The sequence below is a fragment of the Lepidochelys olivacea genome (assembly GCF_965140295.1).
Source record: "Lepidochelys olivacea isolate rLepOli2 genome assembly, chromosome: 14".
NCBI lineage: Eukaryota > Metazoa > Chordata > Testudines > Cheloniidae > Lepidochelys > Lepidochelys olivacea.
The window spans coordinates 488085-506182 of NC_140424.1; the positions used below are offsets into that span (position 1 = coordinate 488085).

General features: G+C 47.1%; 2 protein-coding genes across 7 annotated transcripts in view; one reads left to right on the plus strand and one right to left on the minus strand.

Annotated features, from left to right (window-relative positions):
• The window catches only part of LRRC45 (leucine rich repeat containing 45), a 22913-nt gene extending 17280 nt beyond the window's left edge, over nt 1–5633 (minus strand). Inside the window, exons 1-3 of one of the 6 annotated variants that reach the window (XM_084647172.1) lie at nt 5552–5633; nt 2116–2440; nt 17–78 (exon numbers count right to left, since the gene is read on the minus strand). In XM_084647172.1, the coding sequence (XP_084503298.1) occupies nt 17–78; nt 2116–2440; nt 5552–5590 (426 nt within the window). In that variant the 5' untranslated portion in view covers nt 5591–5633. The other 5 variants (XM_084647171.1, XM_084647173.1, XM_084647175.1 and 2 more) reach the window with 5 other exon arrangements.
• CENPX (centromere protein X) lies at nt 5547–15875 on the plus strand. Its single transcript, XM_084647189.1, has 5 exons — nt 5547–5677; nt 7812–7863; nt 14241–14294; nt 14873–14961; nt 15168–15875. The coding sequence occupies exons 1-5, from the start codon at nt 5639–5641 to the stop codon at nt 15180–15182; spliced, it is 249 nt and encodes an 82-aa protein (XP_084503315.1). The 5' UTR covers nt 5547–5638; the 3' UTR covers nt 15183–15875.
• Nucleotides 15876–18098: the final 2223 nt, after the last annotated feature.

Genomic DNA, 18098 nt, shown 5'->3' on the forward strand with positions numbered 1-18098 from the left:
AGTCAAATAAAGTCACCTTCAAGTCCAAAGATTTTACTACGGTGTTGGAGCAAAGTCCATTCAGCAGATGTCTGACCCCTGTAAAAGAAAAAAGGTGATTTATATTTCACACAGGACTTCAACCCTCTCGTGCACCTGAACATGAGGTGTCAGTAAACACCTCTTGACCCTGGCACCCCCAGTCAAGGAGAGGTAGCAACAGGGAGAAACTATTTCATTGACAAGTAACTTGAGTGCTGCTGGAAAATGCCAACCTGACCTGGAGACCTCTCTTTACACACAGACCAGCTAGAGCCTGGGTAGAGGCTTCTCACAAGCCCCGCCAGTATGGTCACATCCTTGGTCTGGAGAACCCTCTTCTAGGAGCGAGGGGGGACTTCAGACTCTATGGCTTATTCAGCCCTTGGTCTCTGCTGATAGGGTGGTTTGTGTGATGTAGACGCTTCTCCTCTAGGATTTGGACAGAGATCTCACACAGCATTTGGCTGCTACTGACTTGGCCCACACTGAAACTAGTGATCTGTTCATTCCCTCCGGGGCACCTGGCATTGGCCACTGTTGGAAGACAGGATACTGGGCTAGATGGACCTTTGGTCTGACCCAGTATGGCCGCTCTTATGTATGCTCTTATGGAGAGGGTAAAGGCTCCAAGTCTCTTTTCCAGTCCCCTGAGCCACCAGAAAGTAAATTCAGCATCTGCAGCTGCCAACAATTCCTCTTGCTGCTATAGGGCTAATTTCCAGCTTGGGTAGATGTACACTTGCTAGCTTTGATCAACTTAGCATACTAAAAATATTAGCAAAGCTGCAGCAGCACTGGTGGCAGCGCAGGATAGCTGCCCGAGTCCAGCCCTCTCAGAGAACTTAGGTATGAACTCAGGTGGCTAGTCCAAGCCGCTACCCATGTGGCCCCAATTACGGTGCTATTTTTAGCACACAAGCTCCATCAAACTTACCTCATGTATGTCTACGTGAGCTGGAAATTACACCACCAGCTGCAGTGTAAACATGCCGTATGAGTGGAAATGTATGACAGACAAGTCCTCCCAGGCAGAGGGAATGTGCTTCTGGCATATGCAGCAGGGCACCAAGGTTAATCACCAAAGCACACAATCAGTTTCAAACAACCCTGTGGCCTCATTAGTCCAGCACAGCTAGAGTCACACCTCATGTTCCAAATGCAAACAGCTTCCTCCCACCACCCCCTAATCCTACCTCTTACTAACGTGCGCTCCTGAAGATCTCTGATCATGCTGTGCTCTACAGGGACAACGCAGTGGCAGAAACCCAGTTTTAGACTGTTAAGTGGTTGAGGCAGAGTATTCTCCGTGGTGAGTCCCCTTTCTGCAGAAACCAGAAAGCTGAGCCCAAGCCTGACTGTACAGATCTATATTTAAGACATACTTTTCTGATAAAGCCTTTGCCTAACATCAACACCCACAAAAATTAAAATCCCTGCATATGCATTCATACACCTTGCAATGAGGGATTGGAGAATAAAAATATTGTTTGAGATTTGAAAGTTCCATCCTAATTGTGTTCAGCATGTCCACTTAACTTTCACTAAGCATGAAAGCAGTGCAAGGAGTTTCTGGGGCTCAGATCTTTTATTCATGCTCACAAAATAGTTTGTATGTGGTCCCAGTAAGCGTCTCAGGCCCAGGTCCTGAACAGAACAAGACCCACCACCCACCTTGGCATCACTGGTTGAAACATATGAAGGAGTTTTGCTTTTGTGATAAGATTAGTTAAATAAGAATATATATCAGCTTTCAAAGCTCAAACAACTTGGTGAGGTAAAAAAGTAAAAAATGCAAACAGAACGTGTGGGTTCATCTGGGCTTAGATAATATTCTCTCGGAGACAGATTAGTTCATAGGAGTAAATGTAAGGCCAGGAGATTCAAACATACAAATTCCTATTAGCAAGAATCCTGGATCTAATTCCCTGTGCGTGGGGCTGCAGTTTTGCCCACAAGCACACATTTATTCACTCTTCAAAGCAACTCCCTTAAGATTAAGAATTTGACTTTCAGCGTGAGCCTGACTCCCAGATCTCATGGTTCAGAGGCATAGCACACATGCAAGTCTCTCAGTGTGGGCAAAGAGAGTCCCACCTTCTTCATTCAGCATGCAGTCACTCAGCATGATCTCCGTAAACAGGATCTCGTCCTGTAAAAGCTTCCCTAGAACTCTGCATGTGTCCACAGAAAGACTCTGGGTGGCAAAATCCAAGCGGCTTGGTCCTGGCCCCTCCCGGAGCTCATGTAGCTGCTGTAGGACTGTCTCCTGTGGCTGAGCACCACTCTCCTTACATAACTGAACATAGGCCTTTCGGAACTCTTCCATTGCCACAGCAGGTGCTAATGTCACTCCCTTCCTGTCCTCTGCATGACGAAGGACCAAGCTGGCCTCAGAGAAGAGCAGGGAATGCAGGAAAACCTGGTGGACAGGAAAGGCTTTACTGTGAAAGGCAAGAAGCAGTTATCTCTGGACTATCGTGCATGGTTCTAAGGTCTCTCATAAGCAGGACTGATACAAATAGTGCTCAGAGCCAGAACCAGAGCCATCCCCACCCTATAAACACCCACTTGGAGCCTTGCAAGACACCAGTCCCAACTCCACCCTCCCAGGATAGGGAGAAACTCACTACAGCCTCTTCTCATATACCCGTTGACTGTTACTGGGATACAGCCCCAACCCCTTACAACAGCCACCCCCTACACCCTGTAACTAGGAAGAGTAGAGCATGCTGGGGATTGTAGTTCTGCTCTTCCCCTCTTTTTCCCCCTCCCTCCCTGCCCCAGTAACCAGGGGAGGAGGGCATGCTGGGAGATATAGTACAGAGCCAAATTTAGAATGTTACATGGTGCAGTCCCATCTCAGTAGAGATAGTGTCTCCTGCTGCAGAGGCCCCACTGCTCCTCCCATAACATCAGTGTATGGCCAACCTCAAAAGATCAAAAATCATGACACAGACTAAAAAATAATTTTTTAAATCTTTTGATTTAACTCCCTGCAACTCCTCTCCAGTGTGTAAGTGAGAATTTCAAGTTGAAAAGTCAATGCTTAATTGTACACAAAAATGCTCACCTCTCCCAGGTTGCTCTGATGTAGAGGCCCCTTGCCCTTTCTTCACCCTTAAAACTAGGTAACTCCCCAGGCCCCACTGCATATTATTCTTGATTGTCCCCAGACTCATTTCCTACCTTCCCCCTACATTTCCCTTTTCAGCCTTCCTCCCTCCTCTGCCCCCTCTCATATTTTCCTGCCATCCTGCTGTAACCTCACCTTCAGACACAAAAAATCATTGTTATTTTAGAATATACTGTACAAGGACTATAAAATGGAACCGAACAAAGACCACCAAAGAAAAACAGAGCATTCTCCCTATGGATCAGGTTTTCAAATGATTTTTCAGTGAAGATTTATGTGAACTGCAACACATGTCTTTACATCAACCACCTTGCTAATTGTTGGAAAACCATCACCCAAGCAGAGCTTTCTACATCTCAGTACAGTGTTTATATTTTCAATCTTAAATATTATTTTTAAATAACTAATTCATTCACATTTAAAGCATATAAACAATAATTTTAAATAGTTTTCTTTGTATAATTTTAACTACAGAAATGTTATCCAGTGATTACAATAAATTATTTACTTTTAAAATCTCATAATTGTCCAAATAGCTACAAATAATATATTTTTATTTTAATTACTCTTCCCTCTCACTGCACCAGGACTTCTCCTCTGCTGGGGACCCAGAAGCACTTCCCCCAACTATCCCCACCCCCACCTCCTGCTGCCTCAGGAAGTGCAGCTGCTGGTCCCAGGCAAAGCAGTACTGAAGGGGCGGAGGAGGAGTCAGAGAACAGCTCTGTCTGGGGCAAAGGAGAAGACCACTGCCCCAGAAGCTCTGTTGCAGTCTCCAGGACCCTGCTTGAGCCAGGCAGCAGCTGTTCCCCAGCTCTTCCCTCTCACTACCCCAGGACCCAGTCCTCATCTGTAGGGCCAATCCATACAGGAAGGAAGGGCTCAGTGGCAAGGTACATCTGTGTCATCTTTCACAGAGCTCTGGCTGTTTTTCCAGCCCTGAAAAATCAAGGGAATGGAGGGGCTTCTTACTCCATTAGTAGAGTTCCTCCTGCAAGGACCACAGTCCTGTGATTCACAATTAATTTGCAAGAGTAGCAATAGTGTTATATTCATGTGGCAACCACAGCAATTGCTCATATGGTGAAGCCCCAGCAAGAAAAAAATTATGTATTATTAACTCTGACACAATACATGTTTTGGTCTTTGGCAGGAAGTTAGTTGCCCTGTCTCTTTTAGCTCTGATTTCACCTCCCCGTGCAGCTGTTCCAATTGCTCAGCTAGAAACATAAAGAACCAGTGCCCAGTGACCAGCGAGTGTTAGAGGAACCACAGCTTGGGAACTTCTGATGCTGAGCATCCATCAAGCCTTAGCCTGCAAATCTCACACAGGAGCAGAACAGCCACAAACCCCAAAGCAAGGCAGGTGCTTAGCAAAACCCCAAGAAAGATGAACCCAACAAAGCCTATCACCACAGCACCACACATGCCCAACACCTACCTTCTGGACTCTTCAGGACAGTGATTTCCTGGAAGCCAACTATCCTGATATCCAGATACACAGGGCTTGGGCTGAGCCAACCCTCTGCCAAGACGCCATCTTTACTCTGCAGAGTGTCTGCCTTTTTTTTTTTTTTTAATTCTGTCAAACGTGAACGGAGCGTAAACTGACGCAGCAACAGCTGCCTCAGGCCTGCTCTACACATACAGATCTCGTACCATTTTAATGATGTAGATTGGGGGCGGCGGGCGGCATTTTTCCTTTACTGAAATAGTTAGACGGGTGAAACCCCTAATGTGGCTGTCGCCTCACTCTTATAAAAGTACCTGATGCTCGGACAGTTTATCCCCCTCACATGTGGGAACTCGGCGCACCGGCCTAAGGACTCGCACGCCGCCGCTGTCAGGGCAGCCGCCCGAAGCGCGCCGTATCCCGGTAACGGCACTGGCAGAATTAAAGCGGTGCCGCTTGAGTGCGTGTGGACGAGGCCTGCCGCGGTGGGCAGAGAGCCGGACACCGCAGCTCTGAGGTGCGTTAACGGTCCCTGTCCACCTCCGAGGCGCGGCCTCAGTTCCCGCCCGCCCGCGCGCGCGACGCCGCTGCGGTCACTGCTCTGCACGGCGGGGGAGGGGCTCGGGTGCCGCCAGGCCACAAACAGACCGGGGGAGGGGCAGCCCGGCCCGCAAACGCCTTCCCGCGCCAGCCTCGCGCTCCCCGCCCCGGCGCGGCTACCGACCTCGGGCTCTTTCCGGGTGTCCCGTGGGCGGGGCTTATCCTGTGGGCGGGGCTAAGAGGCGCCCGCCGACGGCTTCGTCCCGCGCGTGGAAACGGCCTCCCCCATTGGCCCCCGTTCCCGCCCTACGGCCCCGCCCGACGGCCCAGGGCGAGGCAGCGCGAACCACGGCTCCCAGCATGCACCGCAGATGGGACTGAGCCCGGAAACACCCGCGACTCACGTCCGGGGGCGGGTTCCGCTGCGGGACTACAGCTCCCATGATGCCGCGCGCAGTAGGCGGCCCGCCCTCCCACGGGGTCGCCGCAGGATGGAGAAGCGGGCGGAGAGCGCGAGCGGCTTCAGGAAGGTGCGCGGCGCGGGGCGGCGCGGTGCGGCGCGGGGGCCGCCCCGGGCTGTACCAGGTGCCCCGCGCTAACCAGCGGCCCGGCCCGGCGCTCTCGGGTCCAGCCTGGAGCGCGCCGCCGCCCGCCCCCTGTGGCGCAGCGGGCACGCGCTCTGTGAGCTGGCGCGCGCGCTTCCCGCGCTGTGCGGCGCCCCGCCTCAAACCCCGCGCGGGCGGGCGCTGCCGTGGGAGGCTCCGTCTCCTCGTCCCCGGGAGCCCCGTCCCGCCTCCGCCCCGCTGCCGGCGACCCCCAGGCCCTCCCGCGCAGGGCAGCGGCCGGTTTCCCCGCAACCGCCTCGCCCCTCCCGCCTGTCCCTGCCGGGCTCGCGCTGCTCGACACCCGCCGGCTCTGGCTCCAGGTGGGCACGGGCCGGAGTAGACGGTCAGCGCTTCTCTGGGGCCCCAGCCTGTGAACAGCAGCTCCAGATCCTCCACCTTCCGCCAGCTCCCACCCTGGCCCCCTTCACAAAGCCGTAGGCAGGGCTGCGACTCTGAAACCTGAGGTCTCCTGCTTAGCCCTGTCCCCCCATGGTCGCCTCACAGAAGAGCCATTTCTGTTCTCCTGACAGCAGTCAGTGGGCTGCTGTCCGCCCTGCCTTCATCTCACTCCCTTCGCTGCTCTCAGCAGCGATGCTCTATCGGCCAGTCAAGGCTGCTAGGTTGTGGCAGGCCTGGTAGGCTAGCACTAGGCCCTTGAGCTCTAGGTGTGGCTTCTTGTGCTGCACTGTGTACTTTTGTTTTGACCTACCCACTGACTCTTCACTGGTGGTGATAGTCCTCCCTCCTTGTGGCTTCTGCAGGTCCTTCCTTCCTGCTGTCTTTGATCAATTCATTTCTGAGTTCAATCTTGTTTAATGTGCCTGTGCAGATGATATGCAAATCTCTTTCCCTGCCTCAACCTCATCAACTTCTTGCACCCCTTTAACTTCCTGTGCCAAAAACTGGTCATCAGATAGGATGCCCTACACCCAGAGTTATTGCCTAAGGTTTGGTGCCTGGTGTGTTCAGTCCTGGCCTGGTCTCCCAAAAGCAATCTGACAGAGCAGGGATCGTTTGAGGGAGATGGATAACTACAGCCTAGCCAAAACTTAGACTTTACAACAACTTTTAAGATTTACCTTAAACCTAACTGAAAAGGTTGCATGGGAATTTCTAAATCCCCTGTAGTAGGTGCAAACCAACCATGGTAGCACTGAGAATCTGACATTGACTTAACTGACTCACAGTGAAGAATAATGCAGAACTGTTTCCATGAAAGTAGCCTAAGGTGCAGATAAAGGGGAAAAGTGTTTAAGATTTTTATCAAGATGAAACCTCACAGATAGAAACCACAGCTTTGTGTCATTGGAAGCTGAGAATGGCAGATTTCAGAGACATGAAGCATTCATGTTGATTTAAGTTTTTACATCTTGCCGCCTGTTAGGAATAGGTTTCAGAGTAGCAGCCATGTTAATCTGTATTCGCAAAAAGAAAAGGAGTACTTGTGGCACCTTAGAAACTAACAAATTTATTTGAGCATAAGCTTTCGTGAGCTACAGCTCACTTCCACTGCATGCATCTGATGAAGTGAGCTGTAGCTCACGAAAGCTTATGCTCAAATAAATTTGTTAGTCTCTAAGGTGCCACAAGTACTCCTTTTCTTTCTGTTAGGAATAGAAACACTTGAGGAGATGTGTGTGTAAGCAAATGTTTCCAACCACTGATTCTCATGTGCTGATCAGAAAAGGAAAGTCCTTCTCTCCAAAAACATAATGTGCAGAAATAAGGGATTTAAATATCTATTTATTTGTATTGTGGTAGCACCTAGAAGCCCAGACAAGGCCTGGGTCCTATCTGCTTGGTACTGTACAGATGCTTAGTGAGAGACAATCCCTTTTACACTTGAGCTTGCAGCCTAAGTAGTAGACAAGACAAAGGGGTGGGAAGAAAAACACAGATAGAGACAAGTACTGCCTTAGAAGTGGCTGGGGGATTTCCTCCAATTGTGGGGTAGGGGAGGACAGGACTGTTTATACAGTTTATGGCCAGGAAAGGCAGGAAAAGGAGCTTAATTTGTTTCTCACTCACCAGTTCTATATCATGTTCCCTTTTCATGCAGGAGACTGTGAACAAAATACTTCATCTCCACTTCAAAGATGACAAAACTCGAGGTAAGTGCTTCTCCTGTACTCTCTCTGCAGAGAGCTAGATTCCTACTGAAAATTACCTAGCTGCCAATAGTACATAGTGTAGTTGTAGCTGTGTAGGGTGTTAGAGACACAAGGTGGGTGTGGTCATATCTTTTATTGGACCATCTTCTGTTGGTGAGAGAGACAAGATTTCGAGCCACACAGAGCTCTTCTGAAATTCAGGAATACCAGAGGTGACCAGGAAGCCACCCTGGCTCTGTGTTGGTTCTCGGTTTAAATGGGCAAACACTTGTTCCCTAGATGTACATGCTGTAGTGTTGGCAGTTTCTGCAAGGCAAACACTTGTTCCCTAGATGTACATGCTGTCTAAGGCAGAAGTTCTCCAACTGTGGTCTGCGAGCTCCATTCAGGTGGTCCGCGGATAGTTCCTTCTATAGTGACAGGTTTCAGAGTAACAGCTGTGTTAGTCTGTATTCGCAAAAAGAAAAGGAGTACTTGTGGCACCTTAGAGCCTAGCCAATTTATTTGAGCATAAGCTTTCGTGAGCTACAGCTCACTTCATCGGATGCATCCGATGAAGTGAGCTGTAGCTCACGAAAGCTTATGCTCAAATAAATTGGCTAGGCTCTAAGGTGCCACAAGTACTCCTTTTCTTTTTCCTTCTATGGTGTGCACTTACGAGAAAATGAAGGGCTGCCCGCACTGGTGTGGCTCCGCTAATTAGGTGCCTGGACCCTGGAGAAGATGCACATGTAAGGTGAGGTGGTGGCCTTGGGGAAAGAGGGAGTAGGGGGAATTTGGGCCGTGCAAGACTGCGGCGCCAGAGAAAGAGGTGACTTTCTCCAGCTTCAGGGCTGCGGCTGCTGGGGAGAGAATTCCTTCCTTCCCAGCCCAGCTTGGGGGCTGCTGTGGTGGGGGAGAGATTACAGATATTAAAATGAGTTGCGTGCTTTTATTTGTAGAACAAACACACATTTATTATTTACTTTTTTATATAACACTTTTATCCAAAGCGCTTTACAATAGTTAGCTAAACAGTACAAACAACATTTGGAAAGATCATTAAGTGGTCCACCGAGACCCTCAGCAATTTTCAGGTGGTCCGTGGGAGGAAAAAAAAGTTTGAGAACCACTGGTCGAAGGCACTAATCTGGCCCCCATTGCCATAGAATCTGAGCAACTTTAATATATTTATCCTCAAGGTAGGGAAGTGCTGTTAGGGAATTAAGACCCAGAGAGACTAAGGGCTTGTCTACATGGGAACACTTAGGAAAATTAAGACTGACTAATGAAAGGTGTGAATTTAAAGTGCATTAGTTAAACTGGATTAAAGCCATAGAACCTTAGGCTTGGAAGGGACCGCAAGAGGTCATCTAATCCAGTCCACTGAACTCACAGCAGGACTAATCTATTATCTAGACCATCCCTGACAGGTGTTTGTCAAACCTGCTCTTAAAAATCTCCAATGGTAGAGATTCCACATCCTGCCTGGACAGCTTATTCCAGTGCTTAACCACCTTGACAGTTAAGAATTTTTTCCTAATGTCCAACCTAAACTGCCCGTGCTGCAATTTAAACCCATTACTTCTTGTCCTGTGCTCCTTGTAACAATCTTTTATGTACTTGAAAACTGTTATGTCCTTCTGTCTTCTCTTCTCTAGACTAAAGAAACCCAATTTTTTCAATCTTCCCTCACAGGTTATATTTTCTAGACCTTTAATCAATTTTATTGCTCTTCTTTGGACTTTGTCTATATTTTCCAGAACTGGACACAATACTCCAGTTGAGGCCTAATCTGCGCAGAGTAAAATGGAAGAATTACTTCTCGTGTCTTGTTTACAGCACTCCTGCTAATACATCCTAGAATGTTTGCTTTTTTTGCAACAGTATTACACTGTTGACTCATGTTTAGCTTATGATCCACTATGACAAGCTCTTTCTGCAGTACTCCTTACTAGGCAGTCATTTTCCATTTTGTATGTGTGCAACTGATTGTTCCTTCCTAAGTGGAGTACTTTGCATTTTTTCTTATTGAATTTCATCCTATTTTCTTCAGACCATTTCTCCAGTTTGTCCAGATCATTTTGAATTTTAATCCTGTCCTCCAAAGCACTTGCAACCCCTCCCAGCTTGCTATTGTCCACAAACTTTATAAGTGTACTCTATGCCATTATCTAAATAATTTGATGAAGATATTGAACAGAATTGGACCCAGAACTGATCCCTGCGGGACCCCACTCAATATGCCCATCCAGCTTGACTGTGAACCACTCATAACTACTCTGGGAATGGTTTTCCAAACCATTGTCTCTCTCACCAACAGAAGATGGCACCAACCTTATAGTAGCTCCATCTAGGTTGTATTTCCCTAGTTTGTTTATGAGAAAGTCATATGAGACAGTATCAAAGCCATAGGTATTAAAGTAAAGATATACCACATCTACCACTCTCCCCCCCCCCCATCCACAAAGTTTGTTACCCATCAAAAAAAGCTATTAGGTTGGTTTGACATGATTTTTTCTTGAGAAAGCCATGCTGACTGTTACTTATCACTTTATTATCTTCTAGGTGTTTGCAAATTGCTTGCTTGCTTATTTGCTCTATTATTGTTTCAGGTACTGAAGTTAAGATGACTGGTCTGTAATTCCCCAAGTTGTCCTTATTTCCCTTTTCCAGTCCTCTGGAATCTCTCCTGTCTTCCATGACTTTTCAAAGATTAATTGCTAATGGCTCAGATACCTCCTCAGTCAGCTCCTTGAGTATTCTCTAGGATGTTTTTAATCAGGCCCTTGTAACTTGAAGACATCAAGTTGTCTAAGTAATTTGTAATTTGTTCTTTCCCTATTTTAGCCTTTGATTCTACCTCATTCTCACTGGCATTCACTATGTTAGACATCCAATTGCTACTAACCTTTGTGGTGAAAACAAAAAGTCATTTAACACTTCTGCCATTTCCACATTTTCTGTTATTTTTCTCCCCTCATTGAATAACAGGCCTACCCTGTCCTTGCTCTTCCTCTTGCTTCTAATGTATTTATAGAATGTTTTCTTGTTAACCTTTGTCTCTAGCTATAGTAGAACCTCAGAGTTACAAACACCTCAGGAATGAAGATTGACCGTAACTCTGAACAAAAGGTTACGGTGGCTCTTTCAAAACTTTACAACTGAACATTGACTTAATACAACTTTGAAACTTTACTATGCAGAATAAAAATGCTGCTTTTAGCCATCTTAATTTAAAATGAAACAACCAGAGAAATAGTTTCCTTACCTTGTCAAATCTTTTTTACTTTCCCTTATTTTTGTAGTAGTTTACATTTAACACAGTACTGTACTTTTATTTTTTTTTCTCCGCTGCTGCCTGATTGATACTTCCAAATGCGGTGTGCGGTTGACTAGTCAGTTTGTAACTCTGAGGTTCTCCTGTAGTTTAATCTTGTTTTGTGCCTTGGCCTTTCTAATTTTGTTCTTATGTGCTTGTGTGTTTGTTTGTTTATATTCATCCTGTGTAATTTGACCTAGTTTCCACTTCTTGTTGGATTCGAGAAGCAGATCTTCAATGATCTGAAAAAGTCAGGGTGGTCTCTTACCATACTCTATCTTTCCTATGCAGTGGGATAGTTTGCTTTTGTGCCCTTAATAACGTCTCTTTGAAAACTTCCAACTCTCTTGAACTGTTTTTCCCCTTAGACTTGCTTCCCATGAGATCTTACCTACCAATTCCCTGACTTTGCTAAAGTCTGCCTTCTTAATCCATTATCTTTATTGAGCTGTTCTCCCATTATCTTTGAGCTGTTCTCCCTCCTACCATTCATTAGAATCATGAAGTCTACCATTTCATGATCACTTTCACCTTTGCTGCCTTCTACTTTAAAATTCTCAACCAGTCCCTCCCTCTTCGTCAAAATTAACAGCCTCTCCCCTAGTAGCTTTCTCCATCTTCTGAACTAACAGATTGTCTCCAATACATTTCAAGAACTTGTTGGATAATCCGTGCCCTGCTGTGTTATTTTCCCAACAGATGTCTGGGTAGCTGAAGTCCCCCATCACCACCAAGTCCTGTGCGTTGGATGATTTTATGTGTTTTTAAAAAGCCTCATTCACCTCTTCTTCCTGGTTAGGTGGTCTGTAGTAGACCCTTACTATGACATCACCCTTCTTTTTTACCCCCTTCATCCTTACCCAGAGACTTTCAACAAGTCTGTCTCCTATTTCCATCTTAACCTTGGTCCAATGTGTACATTTTTAATATATAAGGCAACACCACCTCCCTTTTTTCCCCTGCCTGTCCTTCCTGAGCAAGCTGTACCCTTCTATACCCATACTGTATTCCAGCCATGCGTATAGTCCCACTACTGTGATGCCAAGTATGTCATAGTTCTGTTTATTAACTAGCCTTTCAATTTCTTCCTGCTTATTTCCCATACTTCTCACATTAGTATACAGACATCTAAGATACTGATTTGATTTCCCCCTTATGTTCTCTTGTCTGTCTCTTATCCCTGTTATGACAGCCCATGCTCACACCCAGATTCTGACCTTTCTCCCAAGTCTTCGTGTTTTGGACTTACCTGTGGGCTTTTATCACCCGCCCCCATCAAACCTAGTTTAAAGCCCTCCTCATGAGGTTAGCCAGTCTGTATCCAAAGATGCTTTTCCCCCTCCTCATTAGATGGACCCCTTCTCTGCTTAGCAGATGACAGAATGTAGTTTAGCAGTCCTTCTTTCCAGAACAGCATCCAGTGGTCAAGGAAGTCGAAGCCCTCCTGGCGACACCATCTTCGCAGCCAGGCATTCATTTCTAGGATGGATCTGTCTCTGCCTAGGCCCCTACCCTTGACCAGAAGGATCGAAGAGAACAGCACCTGTGCTCCCAACTCCTTCACCCTTCTCCCAGAGCCCTGTAGTCACTTCTGGTCTGCTCAGGGTCATACCTTGCAGTATCATTAGTGCCCACATGAATGAGTAGCAGGGGGTAGTAGTCAGAGGGCCAGATGATCCTCAACAATCGTTCCATAATGTCTCAGATACAGGCCCCTGGCAGGCAGCATGCCTCCTGGGATGTCATGTCAGGCCAACAGATTGGTGCCTCTATCCCCCTCAGAAGAGAGTCACCAACCACCACTAAACTACATTTCTTCCTGGGAGCGGTGGCTGGGATCCTACCAGCCTTAGGGGTGCACGGCTTCTCCTCCTCCTCCAGGGTTGATTCCTCATGGCTCTTGGCAGAGCAGCATAACGGTTCTTCATCGCTATGGTGGGTGGGTGGAGCAGGGCCTGCTGCCAGAAGTAACTAGCAGCCAGTGTGCTCCCTGTGACAGCCATGTCCTTCTTCCCTGGTGGCATGACAGCAGTCGTAAAATATCAAGGTTGGAAGGGACCTCAGGAGGTCATCTAGTCTCACCCCCTGCTCAAAGCAGGACCAACCCCAACTAAATCATCCCAGCCAGGGCTTTGTCAAGCCTGACCTTAAAAACCTCTAAGGAAGGAGATTCCACCACCTCCCTACGTAACCCATTCCAGTGCTTTACCACCCTCCTAGTGAAAAAGTTTTTCCAAATATCCAACCTAAACCTCCCCCACTGCAACTTGAGACCATTACTCCTTGTTCTGTCATCTGCTACCACGGAGAACTGTGCAGATCCATCCTCTTTGGAACCCCCTTTCGGGTACTTGAAAGCAGCTATCAAATCCGCCCATATTCTTCTCTTCAGCAGACTAAATAATCCCAGTTCCCTCGGCCTCATAAGTCGTGCTCCAGCCCCCTAATCATTTTCGTTGCCCTCTGCTGGACTCTTTCCAATATTTCCACATCCTTGTAGTGTGGGGCCCAAAACTGGACACAGTACTCCAGCTGAGGTCTCAGCAATGCCGAATAGAGGGGAATTATCATGTCCCTCGATCTGCTGGCAATGCTCCTACTTATACAGCCCAAAATGCCGTTCGCCTTCTTGGCAACAAGGGCACACTCTAGTCCTCTCTAGCTGGATAGTTTCCTCAGCCTTTGACATCTCTGTATGAATACTCTCAATGTATTCCTCGTGGGCACGGATGCTCCTCAGAATCGCCACCTCTTTCTGTAGCTCTACCTGCTTCCTGAAAGATACCACCAGCAGTCACCTTTCCCACTGGATAGTCCCTCTCCAGCCTGGCTTTCTGAGAGTGGGAAATGCAAGCACAGTGTCCGCAAACCCACACCATATGTGAATACTCAGTCAGAATTAAAGTGGTTTAGTTTAATTCACTCAAGGGATTTGCCCAGGGGCAGATGGGAAGTTTGTGGTGGAGCAGGGACTTGAACCCAGGCCTTAAGTTCTAGGCTAATTCCCTAAGCTTGTGCCCATCCTGCCTCCTTCTGTAGCATGTCTTCTGATAACGCCACTTTCCTTTTCCCCTAGTCAGCAGTGATGCTTTGCTGCTAATGGCAGAAATGCTGAACGTATTTGTTCGAGGTAAGTGCTTAGGAGCTGCCCTTTTATTCTCAATACTTGTGGTCGTAGATTTGGGTCAATTAGAAAAGTTGTGGCAGTTCTGGCAAGGCACTTTGCTTGTGCTTTGATGGAGCTTTTCTAAAACTTGCCTCCAGGAAAGGCAATCTTCCATAGAGCTGCTCTTCCTTGGGGTAGTCTGATTAGCATATCCAGGCTTCTGTGGCAGGACAGTGTAAAGAAACGAGCCTGTTCTGTCAAGTTGCAGGGACCTCACTGCTAGGTTATTATACCTACTCTACCTGTGGAATGGCTTTCTGCTTGTTAGGTGCCACTCCCTAGTGCAACAGCACAAGCCAGTGTGAGTGAAGAGTGGTGAATGGAGAGGAACCAGCTATCTTCTCAGCTGTGGTTGTATAATGCCATGAAAGACTCCATTTTACACAAGACTGGGATGCTAAAACCAAGAGGGATCTTGAGAAAGTGCTTCCCTTTTACCCTGTGGTTCTGTAACTGCACCCTAAAATCCAGCCCTGTTAGCTTAGGACTTCCCTTTCCACACCTACTTGTGATGTGAGCCTTATCTTGCATGTGTGTCGCAGAAGCTGCAGCCCGCGGAGCACGGCAGGCTCAGGCAGAGGACTTGGACAGGGTGGATATCGAACACGTGGAGAAAGTGCTGCCACAGCTGGTATGTAAAGTGCAGTCCCGCTTTCCCAGCTCACAGGAAAAGGATGTGGGCACAGGCCTCTTAATCCCCTTCCTTCAGGGGGATGTTTGACTAGTTAGTAATATCCTTACACCGCTGCTGGGGACCCCACAGATGTGTTAATGACTAGCTTGGAACTGCCTCTTACTGTTATGAGAACTAAAGCAACTGCTGCTTTCTTCTTACAGCTTCTGGATTTTTAGAGGCCTGATCAAGCAGAAAGGGATGCATCAGCTGCTAAGAGGAGAAAGTCCTGATCTGGGAGTTAATCTGATACTGAACGTCTGGACTGGCACTGTTGTTGCTTCACTATGCCCTTGCCATCTTGCTGCAGTAACTGCTGCTTCCTCACCCCTCTCATCTGAGCAGAGCAAGCTCTCAGCAACTGCAGAGTAAGATGCCATTCTCATTTTGATTGTTGTAGACCAAATGACTATAGCAGGGCATCTTGCCCTCAAAAGCTGGGTCCCATCCTGCTCCTGCAGTAGCAGTTTACAGCCCAGAATGAATAGCATGGCCAGAGCACTGCTACTTTCTCTGCCAGAGAAACAGGTGCCAGCCTGTGTGGAAAGAGTGAGTGGCTGGAAACCTTCCTCTAGCTGTGGGTTCTCATCACCTCAGGAGGCTGCTGTGGCAGGAGTTTAAAGTCCAATTCCATGGCTGTCTGAGTAGTTTAAACAGGAGCTCAGCTGAAGGGATGTGCCAAAAGCAGGTACCTGATTTTTATTTTCTAAATAAACAGTGCCTCTCCCCCAATACTTTCCAGCATTCCTCCAGGGCAGTGACATCAAAGAGTGCTTAGAACCTTTTAACTGTTTGATATTCTTCTCAGAAGCTGCTTCCCTCTGCTATAAATTTGTTCTCACAAAGAAACATCAATAAATCAAAAATAAGTCTCCCTGGCTCAGGCTTTTCACTGCAATTAATCATCGAAAGTCAAGTTGCTTCAAAGACTTGCTCAGCTTCCCCCACCCTCTTCTCTAAATCTTCACAGGCCGAAAGGAAAACTCTTAAAAAGGGACAGAATAACAAACAGCATGTGTGAGAATCCCACATCATGGGACAGCATGTCCCCTTTGCCAGCAGGGGAGAGGGAAGCTGTGAAATAAGAAACCTTACACATGTAGGCAGGACCTACACTGCTGAACCTGGCTTTGTTGGGGAATATTAGGCTTGCTGCTGCAGAAGCAGCTGACACCAACATGTCTGAGAACTAGCTTTCCAGTTGCTTATTGTCTCCTCTTTGTGGGGTCCTTTGTGAAAAGTGGTAGAGATTTCCCAGCTGCCATGGGTAGCAGGCAAGGAGTGGATGAGCTGGTAGCACTGCTCTCTCCCTTTCAGGCTATGACCACTGGTGATATGAAGGGGGAAGCTTTTGTTGCCTTGTTTGTGTGTTGATCAAGGTCTGCAGATCACAGTTCTACAAGCACCAGGCAGTTTGAGGCTTTATGAAAAGATTACTAGTAGAGGTCAGATCAAATGATGCTTATCTAAGTCATCAGATGCTAAGTAATTCATGCATGACTCAGGTACTGAGCATTGGGAACAAGGACTTCTCATTGTGATTGCCCTGCTGGAAAGCCTGCAGTTGTCAGTGTGTAAGATTGTCTCAGGGTCGAGCTGTTCTTTTCCAGAGAGCACTTACCTTGCCCACCTGTTGCTTTTCTTGCTCCTTCTATAGAAACTGCATGTTAAAGATCCAGCAAGGGTACCCTGTGATGTCAATTCCATGAGCCAGCAAGAAACAGACAGCTGTTCTATAAGTCTACTTCCTTGGGTGAAAGAGGCTAAAGATAACTGCAGAAGTGGAGGTGTGTAACTGGTGGCTGTCAGCATTAACCAACGGCTCCATGAACAGAGGGTTGGTTTATTTGGTAACTGTTGAACGGGACAGCCTTTCACCATCTCACTGATGAGGTACAGTTTGCACAGGGCACAGTCTGTTCAGCAGACAAGCTTAGGCAAAGAAGAATTAACTGAATGAGGTAATGTGCATAATTAGCAGTATGAAGGCTGGCTCCTACAACCCAGAAGTTGAATGCCACCTGCTTCCCAGTGGCACAGCCCATTAGTCACAGTGTAATTGGAGAAGCAAGAGTTATCTTGATTTTAAAATGATTAGAAAGTTCACTTTGGGAATCCAATTAAACCCAGCACTGCTCCTGTGGCTGTTGCTCACCTGCAGTTAAACAGAAATTGTGCCAGGACTTTAGTGTCTCTAAACTTGGTAAAGCAGCAGTTAAACTTCTTCTCTGAAACACACACACACACCATACCCCAGATTAGGCTAGCAGCTGTAGCCTCTCACCCCATCAGTTATTAACCCAGACACTGCCCCAAGACCAGCTCATTATTGCTGGTAGAAGGGGAAAATAGAGAAACCTTTAGTATTTCAATAGGATACTTTGCTCTGTAATAGTGTTCTGTATATTCCTATCAAAGCACTTTCTAACTAGCAGTAAGGCATGTCTCAGGGAATTGCTGCCACATGCAAGCCCTGTAGTAGCATTTCATCATGACTGTAGTATCTAGAAGAGATAAAGGAGGATCAGTGAAATCACAAGGGATAAGCGGTGATAGGAGCTCCTATCAGCCAAGCTTCTGTTATCCATTCTACTGGTGGATGGGTCAAGCAACATTGGCTCATACATGCTACCCATACAGAAATAGCATGCAGTAGCTCCCTGGTCCTAAATGTGTGTGTCATGTGAAGCAGCTCTGTCCCTCAGCCCATCTCACAGTACACACAGCATATTGATTAAGATGGACTATTCCACAAGGAAATGTGAAAGAGCAACTCCCAGCCATCAGCACAGTCCTAGAGGAAACAGCAAAGCAGAAGCAGCTCTAGGATAGGGCACAGTTGGAAGGAAACTCACCAAGCACCTGGACAGAAAAGATGGATTCTGTTATTAAACTCTTCCATCCCAGGCTTAATCCCAAAGTAACAATCTTAGAATTAAGTTTAGATTAATCCTTTTCATACCAGTGGAATCTTGCTGTAGTTTGTCTCACTTGTGCAACTACTCACATGCCTGGGTGAGCGGTTATTTTCTATAAGAACATTTACTATTTAGAGCAGCAAATAGTCAATTCCCCAGTGCCAGAGGCTGCAGCAC

Coding starts and splice junctions, on each gene's coding strand:
- CENPX (XM_084647189.1), top strand. CDS start 5,639: ATGGAGAAGCGGGCGGAGAGCGCGAGCGGCTTCAGGAAG. Junction 5,678..7,811: donor GCGCGAGCGGCTTCAGGAAG/GTGCGCGGCGCG, acceptor CTTTTCATGCAG/GAGACTGTGAACAAAATACT. Junction 14,295..14,872: donor GCTGAACGTATTTGTTCGAG/GTAAGTGCTTAG, acceptor TGTGTGTCGCAG/AAGCTGCAGCCCGCGGAGCA.